The sequence below is a fragment of the Falco rusticolus genome, chromosome 2, assembly GCF_015220075.1.
Source record: "Falco rusticolus isolate bFalRus1 chromosome 2, bFalRus1.pri, whole genome shotgun sequence".
Lineage (NCBI taxonomy): Eukaryota > Metazoa > Chordata > Aves > Falconiformes > Falconidae > Falco > Falco rusticolus.
Window position 1 is genome coordinate 81,629,715 of NC_051188.1, and position 11,453 is coordinate 81,641,167.

At 43.6% G+C, this 11,453-nt stretch overlaps 1 protein-coding gene across 1 annotated transcript in view; it reads right to left on the reverse strand.

The window, feature by feature from the left end:
* Positions 1-9,658, reverse strand: part of LOC119143336 (amine oxidase [flavin-containing] A-like) — a 37,727-nt gene extending 28,069 nt beyond the window's left edge. The window contains exon 1 of the mRNA XM_037377507.1: positions 9,507-9,658. Coding sequence (XP_037233404.1) covers positions 9,507-9,552 — 46 coding nt within the window. The 5' untranslated portion in view covers positions 9,553-9,658. The remainder of the gene's footprint in view (positions 1-9,506) is intronic.
* Between the last annotated feature and the right edge of the window lie 1,795 nt (positions 9,659-11,453).

The window sequence follows — 11,453 nt, forward strand, 5'->3', positions numbered from 1 at the left end:
TATCCAAATGAAGAAGGACTGCTAAGGGATGAAGAACACGTGGTAAATATGACTGAGGTTCTCTAGCCTGTTTACTTGTTAAACTGTACTTCTTGCACTCCAGCCTTACAGGCTTCAGTTTCATTATTGTTAACCCGAGTGTCACCTTAAGACACGGATCCAAAAAAACCAGGAACAGGCTTTGGAGCTACACAGGCTGGGAAAGGGTAAGAGATACATTGGGACAGCGATGGCTTACTGGCAGCTGGGAGAGCCTGACTCAGAAATACAAACAATGCAAAAATATGTTGATTAAAGATTGTTACTACAAATTTATTTGTTTAAAGCACGGAAAGAGTTTGCTTTCAAAATGGAGGACTAGCAACAACACCCACACATGAGGTATCTCAATGTAGTTGTCTATTGCACCCAACTCTTCAGCTCCATTCTGGTGTGACCAAAGTGCACCAAATAGACGTGTTTCCACAGGCACGTCTTCACCCCACAGGTCATGGAGCCTGCATGCTTTTGACACACAATTAACCTCCAAATAGATTGCACATTTTCCCTTTACCTTTTCCATAACTTGAATTATCAAGACTTTTGTTGCTGTCTCAGTACCCTCTACAGGACTGGACATCAGAGAATGACCATTTATTTCTGTTTGATTGACGGGCTGAGAATGAGAGAAGGAAGGAACCAGGCCTTCTCCTTCCCAGCTCCTTGCCCCACCTCTGCCTTCTCAGCCTCCCTCAGGCTGCAGAGCCTCTCACCTCCTCTCCGGCATCTCTGCCACTTCCCCAGAGGACATCCCACATCTTCCCAGAGCCATCAAGGGAGAGGGCAGGACCTTCACACCACAAGGGCCTCCCACAACACCAGCGCTGCTCTAGAGCCATGGCCCTCCGCCATGCGTGGGCTCTGACCCCAGCCACAGAGTCCTGGGATATTGCGGATATCCACGGTGTCCTGCAAGCGTGCTGTACCGGGCCAAACCGAGCCCTGGGCTGTGACCGCTCGGGCCACAGCCAAGACTCAGGTATTTTAAAACAGACCTGAACGGCTGTACGACTGCAGCACAGACACACCTGTCACAGCCCAGGCCGCTGCGGTGCCCCATGGCCGCCTCCATCTCCTCCCAGCGCAGCCGAGGGGGAAAGCTGCCAAGCAGCCCAAATCACTGGCCGCACTCCTTCCCAATACCGCTCTAATCCTATGAATTAGAAATATATTTCTTGCCTCAGAGAGATGAAAGGAGCCTTCCAAAACCATGCCTCATTTCAAGTATCTGGCTGCAGAAATTCACTTGTTATTAGATGAGAATAAACAAGGCAAGATGACTTATACATCTTCCAGAAGGGTTTCTATGGCAATCTCACAACAAGCTCCCCCTATGTGAAGATGCCATGCAGGAAAGCTCTACTCCTATTGATTTTGCAGTGCTATTAAGGACTTGGAATTGCTGCTGCCACAGAACGTACTGCCGCTGCTTTCATTTCAGAAAATTGTCATAATCCTATCAAGCAAAGCAGTTTCAAGTGCATCAAAACACTGGATACACAGTTTAAAAAAAACAAAACAAAACAAAAAAAGAAAGAAATTAAGATGAATTTATGCCAATCTGCAGACTACAAGACATACACCATGGCTGAAACATAGAGATACTGATTTTTGCATGTAGCCTGATGGTAAAGACAACAAAACATGGCTCTACCTCACAAGACAGAAAGGTTCAGCTCTAGAAGTAGTACACAAGATTGGGACTCAGGAGACCTCAGCTTGATTCCCAGCTGAGCCCCATAATGTGGGAATGTTTCCATATTTTTCAGGGAAGCATTTACAAGAATTCCAAGTTGCCTCAATACCAGTGTTAGTACAAGGCATATGAACAGGTAAGAGGTCTGTAGCACAAATGGTGGGAGTTTTTAAAAAGTTACTTTACTAGAAATGCGATAGTAATTCTGTAGTGACAGTATAGTAATTCTACTTTTCAAAATCGAGGCTCTGTAAATCCACATCAAACAGATCCACTGAAACACCATGATCAGAAGCAAAAACCACCAGCATCTTTCCAAGAGACAGCACTTCTTAGCTGGTGCATGCTGAGCATCTCCAAAACATGCAAGGGCACGAAGGGGAGCGATGACAGTATGAAACCATTAACCTTTCAAACTGAGGCCACTATGTATGTGCCATACTGAGAATACCGAAACAACAGCAGAGAAAGTTACCTGTTACTACTGAAAAGGTAACTGCTGGTTTTCTATATGCATTGTTTGCCTACTTGCTAGCTTCTCTGACAAGTTTCTTTGCCTTTTATAGATCCACTATCAGGTTGAAAGTTTACCAAAACCAACTTAATACAACGTACCTTCATAAATCCTTGTTAAGCCAACCTACAGTACATGGCATGGGATAATTACATCTTGTGAAAGATGACTAATCCATTACTGTAGTGTTCTAGCAGGCTTTAATTGAGCAACATACAGAAAAAATATTTATGGAAAATCTTTCCATTTTTCAGAACTTAGGCAGGAGAATAATTTTACATTTTTTTTGCTCATTATTCCAATGTACATCAGTAAAGTAAGACAATTGCCAATATATCCTCATTGTAACAGCTTGCTAATGCTGTGATTATTTTTACTCTTTCACTGATGGAAAACTTAACTTTTTGCAAACAAAATCGAGTAATTAAATCTGGCAATGGCACACATAGAATCAGCCTTCATTATTCAGCTTAGAAGTTTCTTTGACAAGTAAACACTAACCTGTCATTAAGAGATGCAAAACATTTCTGCCATAACCACAGGGTAAGATCTCCCTTCCTCACCTCCTTCTTCTTCTCCCTCCTTCCTGGTTTTCTTTTCATTGGATTTTTTGTGCACACCATGATATTTAAATAAATTTAAAAATATAGCTTAAAAGCACTCAGTTATATCAGACTGACCAGAGAAATCACTAATGGGCAACAACTTAAAGAAGGATGAGAATGAAAGAGCTGCTTTCATTCACAGACTAAGGATTTTAATATTTTACATAGTCACTGAAAATAGAAAAAAGTATTAATTAAATTACAGCCCCTTACATTTGCACAAAACAGCAAGAATACACAGTGTGGATCACAAGTCTACATTCAATTCTTATTCAGCGTTGCCTACTACCATAACATCACTAACTTCCTGTTTGTCAAAGATTGTATTTTATCTTTGCATATGTTCTTTCAAAATCCTTGGTGTAGATTACTTGACACTGGGGATAAGGTTGCATTTATTTATTTTGTTATTTTCAGGAAAATGTTTTACATTTCTTTTTCATCAGGTCTTTTTTCATCTCTAGCAAGAATAATCCAGTTGATTCAGCAAAGATTTCAACCAAAAGAGGACAAATATTTTCTATTACAGACCACATTGTCCAATTGAGATCAAGTCATTCTGACCGGTTTCAATGGTACTACTGTCTAAACACTTTCAACAGATGCAAGTCTTGTTCTGAAGGGTACAAAGACAGTTCTCACAGACCGTGTTAAGAGAAACAGAGTGGGCAGGAACAGGGAATTGTATTCAGGATGAATCCACTCCTCCATACACACCCACTGGAATTTTCAAGTCCAAACCCCATTGCAGTGAACATCTCTTCCCCAGAATAACACCATCCCCCAAAAACAAAGGCAGAAAAAAGGTAATTGGTATAAGCATGGGGTTAGAAATTCAGCAGCATCCTTCTCCTTACATATTAAAATGTGTAGCACCAGTTAAGATAACAATGGTTTGGTACCATCTAGTTAACACAAACATCTAAGGTAATTGCACACATTTTCTAACTACAGATAATCGTTTGGGTCAGAATGCAGAATAGATTCCTGTTAGCTAAATGGTGATCTTCCACTGAATAAGTACGTGAAAAAATGTTGCTGCTAAACTCTGATCAATGTCATTGCCACAAATATCATGAACATCAGCACTGGTGTTCCCAGGAAACACATGATGCCTGTCCCATGCCCATTTTTGTTATGCTAGGATATTTAGAGATTGTCCTAACTACCTGGCTATTTCTTGTGCTCTTAAGACTTCAGGTGTTACCCAGCTAACAGGCATACTCTTTCCTACCTTTCAACACCTTTCACCTAAACCTGAGGCATGATGCAAAATCTGCTCCTCAAGGACAAACCATAGATTTACAGTGCTCTCTTAGGAGCTCTAAATTTCCTAACCTATGACTCGTGTTGGTGTTTTTGCCAGAAACAAATCTCACATATTCTTCATTCAGGAGCAGAACCAGCTGTGACTACTTAGCTTAGCCCCTGGGTTAGACAACGTTTATAAATCATGCATTTACCATAAAAAAACACATGAAAACTATTGAAAGATGAAAAAAATAACAATATTTCTACATCTGGTTATGTAACGAACATGTCACAATCATATTTTGGCCAAAACTGAATATCTAGCAGTAAGCATAACACAAAGGAGTGTCTTAAAACTCATGCCCCACATCATAAAGTTTTGCATCTTTAGCACCAAAACATTAGAACATATTATGAAGGAGGTAAATGGAAAACTGTGTTTCTGCTTATTTGCAAGTATTGTATAAAATAACCATTACACTTTATGTGAGGGCATTCTGATAGTCCTGTTCCTGATGCCAATTTTTTCTCATTGTGACAGATTGCTATCAGTACATGGGGAACGGAGAGCTCTATGAAATATTGCTGTTTATTTCTGCATGCCAAAAAATGATCTTTAGGAATTTCTGGTACTAAGTGAAAATATCACGGATTATCAGCTTCCCTGTTGGATCCAGAAAGAAAGTGGGAAGAAATGGGATAGCTGGGGTGCAGCACAGAGCAGATGTAAAACACAGGACACATTTTAGGAACCAGCTGTTGCATTCCCATAGTTCAAATTCTGGGTAAATTTAGAAGTATCAGTTGAAAAAAAAATCTACTGAAAATGACTCCAGCTTTACACAGGTGGGACTGATTGTATCTTCTATGAGTAACTGTGTATTTGACAGTTTATCTGACACTACCACCCACCAGCAGCTTGGCATGCTGTCAAAACAAACAGAGCAGTATACAACGTAAGTTGTGCTGCCATTATAGCAAGCAAGGAAAATCTGCATTTCCTCATCATTCAGTCTTTCACTCAGAGACCACAGTCAATGCGTAGGTAGCTCAAGGGGTAAGGTTACCAATCACACACTGTGGAGCAGGAAATGCCAACATGCTCTTCCATGCAGAGGAAAAAAAAAAAAAAAAGCCTTGATAGTGTATCGTATGTTTTATTTCAATATAAAGACTAATTACTACTATTTTTACATCCCAGCTTCTGCAGTTTGTGGCCCTTGGACTCCTTCGTAAGTGCAACAGAAAACAGTGCTGTTTCCTGCACGTGGCTAGCAAATCAAAGTGTCTGTTTTGTTGAGCCACGAGATCTCCTTGTTTCTAGGTAAGAACAAATGTGGGTTTTATGTGAAAGAAGAGGAGAACTATCTGGAACTATCCACATCAAAGAATTATAATCTTCTGTGTAAGTTTCAGTTATGGCTGTGTTGTTTTTCCCTTGTGCTTTGTGCTTGTAACACGATGTGTTGAAATTTCCTCCAAAAGATATTTGTGTACAAGTTTTCTTGGACTTGCCTGCTTCTGGACATATTTATCCGTATCTTATGCACCATGTAGACAAAAATGTCTGCATTACGTAAACAAACAATCTCAATTCTCCATACTTTCTTTTGATAAACTTGGCTTCCAGTGCCCAAACATCACATGTAAGTAAGATGAGGCTTGCACATGAAAATACCCCAAACTTCCTGCTGAAAAAATTTGGGTTATCTTGCTTATGCTCTTTTTTTGCCAATTTATGAACTATTTAAGCTTGAATTTTCAGGGTGTGGTTTGCAGGCTGATTTTTTGTTGCTGGGAAATCTTGGTCACAACTGGCTGGCCTCTAGGAAACAAACATTCTTCAATTTTGAAAACTCCTGGCTTTTTTTTTTTATTCCTATTTTGGAAGTTTTAGCAGCCCCTTGAAATCTGGCAAGGAGGCAGCCTTTGAGTCAACATAGCACATTTTGTTATCGTTGTGAAAATATGTCCCAATAAGGTCAGTTAAGAAAGTTTTGAGGGACTACAGGTCACACATAGGCAGCAGCCATCTTCTAGATCTGAAAAGCTCAAATATCTGAGGTTTCTATCAAAACTCTCAGAGCACTTAAAGCTGCCCAGTCATTATCGAGCAGTCCTCAAGGAATGAGGACTGAGCATCCTGGACCTCTTTGTATCTCAGAGCACCTGTGCAGGCTGCATCCTAGGGCTATGGAACCAAAACCTGAATCTCCTTGTAACTATGGCCTTAGTATGCACAGCAGTTAATGGAGCTGGGATGGGGACAGCGTGTCAGGAGAGGTATGGCAGTGACTTGCTGCATAAAAGGGACAACTTTTGCATGCCATCAATACAGTAGTAGTTAGTCCACACAGAAGATGACATCTCCTAGTCCTCAGCTAGTGTTGCCCTTGACCCAGGCAGCAGAGGACACTCTGATGGGATGTCAGAGTTACAAACCTGCCGATTAATCAGACATGCATCCATGGCAGATTATGTGCTGTCAGCTTGCTGTGTTTAACAAGTGAGGGAATTACATAGCCTAAACCAAAATGCACAAGCAAAAGTTCAAAATCAATTCAACCTAGAACACCCTCTTCAGTTCTGTAGAAAACTCTATAAATAGAAAATGGGAGCATTACTCCAGGGATATAAATAAGAACTCCCTCTGGGTATGGGGAAAGTATTTAACTTCAGGCATCATTTTGTTTAATATGCTCAAGTAGAAAATGTTATAATTAATATTAACTGTATTACAGGGGGCATTATCCATTAAGAATGATACAAACTTGTGCCTGGGGCCTTTCCAGGCCATGATTCACATGTTTAACGTACATGCCCATGTGAAAATGAGGAATCTAGCCCCGGCTCTGCTTGCTCTTTCTGTGGGGGCTTAAATGTACTTGCTGATGCAATCTGGACAGTTTGAACACGATTCTATGGGGTACAGCAAGAAAATCTCAGTGATTGAGGCCACCAGAGCAGAGCTGCTCTTCCAAGAGCTTCCCCACTGTGAAGCACTCTTTGCAGAATCTCCCTCCGTCCCTAGACTGCAGCTTCCTACAGGCAGGGTTGATTCTGTGTCCCTGTGAATGACCACGTACAGCCATGTGCAGGCAGAGGCCAGGAGCACAGATAAGAAGAGTGTGTTAGATTGTACAGAAACTGACTCTCAATACCACGCTTCACTTTGAGGAACAGATAACTCCAGAGATGCCAGTCAGGACGTGAGCTTCATTTTGCAAATATTGTACAAATATTTTTAAAAGCCACAATCTCACTGCTGTGAAGCTCACACTACGTAATACGCACCTTGCTTATACCTGACACACATTTCATGTATTACTGGTAAAGAACTAGTTTCCTATCCTTTCTTGCAAGCATTCTGTAGTGAGCATTTCAAATACAGTAGGAGGAGTGAGGACCTTACCAGATGAGGCAACTGCAAATGTATCTTCAGAGAAGAAGCAGCAGCAAGTCAAGACTGGTGTCATAGAGATGTTGAGGGAAACCCTGTCCATACTGGAGCATGTCTTACTATTTATCTCACTAGAAGAAAAATTCTAGATACAGATTACTTTTTTAAGACCAGAAAGCAGCACTGTCTAACCTCTTACAGAACTGAGTGTAGGTATATTGGTACAGGAACAGCAGCCACAGAGAAGCTGTGTGAAAAGCAAAACAAACCAGGAGCTCATAGGAATTAGAGTGTCCAGCTATGAACGGTACTGTATGTTAAAGATGGATTAATTAGGAAGTAAGGCATTTATTGTCAGTTTTTCTAAGGCTGCTTTCTTAAAATGATGCCTGTTCTAATTCATAACAGGCAAACACCAATTTCTATGTCACTGACGTAAAGGTTTCCATTGGCAAGAAAAACATTCCTGTACCCCAAGAGTGCTGTGACATGTTTATTTGTCTTCCTAATGCCACTGACAAATTTTCAGGGACTGTAACGCCTTGAAGTTTCCTGCTTGGCTCCATTTCAGCCTCCACACCAGGCTTTAGTCCAAGGCCTAAGTGTTCTGAAGTAACTTACCGATTCTTGTACTAGTGAGGCTACCACTTAGAAATGCTTGATGCGTTTTCCAAAACACTTCTACAGGTTGGAAAGCCAGAGAAGCAAAGTACCTTCAAGGGAAGAAGAGCCTTTCAGAGCCCTAAAAAACATATTAGGATCACATCACCATCAGCTGCACACAGTACAGGTGGTAATTCCCTAAGGACGTTCCGTGCATTACAGGAACGTTAAGAATGAAGACCAAATGACTTGTGCTAGCAGGAAAATACCCAGGCATGTGGTAAAACTAAAAAGCAAGCAAAACTAGGTTCAAACTCCTTCCTTCTGTTCAGTGATACTACAGATTATTTACATAATTACATTGTCACAAATAATTATTTAAACAATTCCTGTTGTTTTAGCAAATAAAATAATGTAATTAAGTAAACAATTTGCTGTTTTGTGCATTCATTCACTGCAGATTAAAGAAAGGAAACTCTGATTCCTTCTTAATTTTAATAAAAGCTAGTTTTACCTATAGCAATATTGGTTGTAGTATCACTGAAGTCAATCGGTCACGTAACTCGCCTTTTCTGAATCACCAGCGAAGTAAAGAATCCCTGAAAACTGAAACCTGGCCAGAGCTGTTAGCACAGAATTTATCTGATAAACAAACCAAATACAGATTTCCTCTGACATTGCAACGTTCTCACCTTAGGTACCATCAGGTGCCATAAGAATCATTACTTCTCTTTTCTAAGCATGAGGACCAGAGGCCACAGTGCACTTGCTAGTGTTAAAGTAGATCTGAAGAGTATTTGGGGAAGTATTTCCTAGTAAGGTGTGATAAGTCCATCGCACTGGGGGCATCTGGCTGGCTGTAGTACAGCTCTTCTCATAGTAAGAAGATTTAACCTGTTTTTCCAGATTATTTCCAGATACGTTTCTGCAGTATTTATCAAAAGAATACAATTGCAAGGCCAACCTAAAGAAACCAGAACTTCAAAACCCTGTCTTTATTGGGATGCAAAGATCCCAGGCTGTACCCCTGCACTCTCCAGCACCTGCGGGCTCACACCGCCAGTGCTCCCGCAGCCCCCAGACGGGCCGGCCGCACAAACCGCGCCAGCACCAGCAAAAACGCCCCAAACCGCCGACCCGGATAACTTCCCCCGGTTTTTCCCCCAAGTCTGCTGCCCCTGCAGACCTGGCGCTCTCGTGAACCACCGCCCGAGCCTCAAGGCCAGCCGCGGGGACAAGCCGCCGCCGGCCCCGCCGCGCCAGGCCCCGCGCTGCCCAGCCGGGCGCGCCCCGGCCCCGCCGCCCCCCGCAGCGCGGGACAGGCTCTGGGACCGCTCTGCGGTGATGCCCCGGCGAAGGCCGGCGGCTGCGCGGTGGCCGCGCCGCTACCGGACCCACCTGAGATGCCGCCTCCGACCACGACCACATCGTATTTCTCAGCCATGTCGCTGCCCCCCGTCCCGTCCGCTCTCCCCCTCCGGTGCCGGCGGCGGCGGCCCCCACCCGGTTCTGACGGGCGGACAGCGCCGTCCCGCGCCGTCCCACCCGCCCCGGGCCCGCCCCTGGGCGGGACCCCACACCACCTCCACCAATGGACGCTCTGAGGGGGGCGGGGCCTCGCTTCGCCACGCCCCCGACCCTCCGCCCACGCCCGGGGCGGCCCGACGGGGCGGTGCGAGGCCGCGGCGGAGCAGGAGGGCGGCGGGGGCCGCTCGGGACAAAGCGCCGCCAGACGCTGCTTCCGAGCGCGCGTTTGGCCTGGGCCCGGCTCGGTGCCGGCTCGGATTTGCACCAGCCCGTCCCCGGTGCGACGGAAGGGCTGGGGGCACAGAGGCGACAGCGTGCCGGTTGCAGGATGCAGCAGCTCTACCAGCCTGCGCTCACCAACCCCTTTTTATTTGCTATTATTTAGCAAGTCTGCTAGCACCGAGTGTGGGAGGAGAGCGGTGGAGCTGGAGTGTCACAGGTTGCAGCAGTATACAAGCCTCACCTTGGACTAGGATCAAACTGCACTTGGTCAGTGAGCCAGGGAATGAAGGGTTAACCTTTGCATGAAAGTAGCTTCCCAAAGATGATGCCTGGGATAATAACTGCTTGCCAAAATACCAATTTTGTTTGTACTTAGCTGCTATTACTGCTCTGAAATACATGGCGGTTGTGATTTTTTCATGCATTTTACAGCTCATACAATTTTTATTGCCAAAGTGTAAATGTCACCTTTGTGAAGCTAAGTAGAAAAAACAGAGAGCCTGTCCATCCCCTTCCAAGTAAGCACAGAAGACCTTTACGATTCACACTATTACAGAAAAACCTAATGCTACTTCGTGTAAATATTGATACAAGTTCTGAGAGTTGCCCAGTTCTGCAATCATATGCCATACCTGGGTAGGACCAAAGAACTCAATGAGAGTGCAATAATACACACTCAGTGTCCTTGGAAATGCCTTGGCTCTCTTACAGTGGGAAAAATTAAGACTTTTCATTTGTGCTAATTGTGCCAAATAAGCAAGACATGGACCTGTCGAAGTGGGTTCAGGGGAGAGCCATAAAAATTATCATAGAATCATTTAGGTTGGAAAACTTTAAGATCATCAAGTGCAGTGATTATCAGAGGACTGGAGCACCTCTCCTATGAGGACAGGCTGAGAGAGTTGGGGTTGTTCAGCCTGGAAAGGTGAAGGCTCTGGGGACATCTTATTGCAGCCTTTCAGTACTTAAAGGGGGCTTATAAGAAGGATGGGGACAGACTTTTTAAAAGAGCCTAAGCAACAGGGCAGGCAGTGATGGCTTTAAACTAAACAAAGATAGATTCAGACTAGATGTAAATAAGAATTTTTTTACCATGAGGGTGGTGAAACCCTGGAGCAGGTTGCCCGAAGATGTGGTAGATGCGTCATCCTTGGAAACATTCAAGGTCAGGTTGGATGGGGCTCTGAGCAACCTCATCTAGTTGAAGATGTCCCTGCTTACTGCAGGGGGGCTGGAGTAGAGGACCTTTAAAGATCCCTTCCAACCCAAACCATTCTATGGTTCTATGACCGCAATGACTGAGTGCAAAAACATCTGTGAAATCCCTAAGCAACTATATGAGAGGCAGAATAATGGACCTTCTTCAAAAATGAACCCAGGTACTCTAAAAAAGTAAAGTACATGTGCAGTGCTAATCAAGTGTGTTGTACTAGCTGCAGACACACAAGTGCCAGGTGCTTTAGCATAATAAGAACAAGATCTCTACTGCTCTGAGAGATTGTCTGCTGACATAGAAGCTCATTATCACCAAGATTGCTGCTGCTTGCAAGTGAGCAAAAAGGGGACAGTCCAAGACTGTGAGAGCGATATGGATTC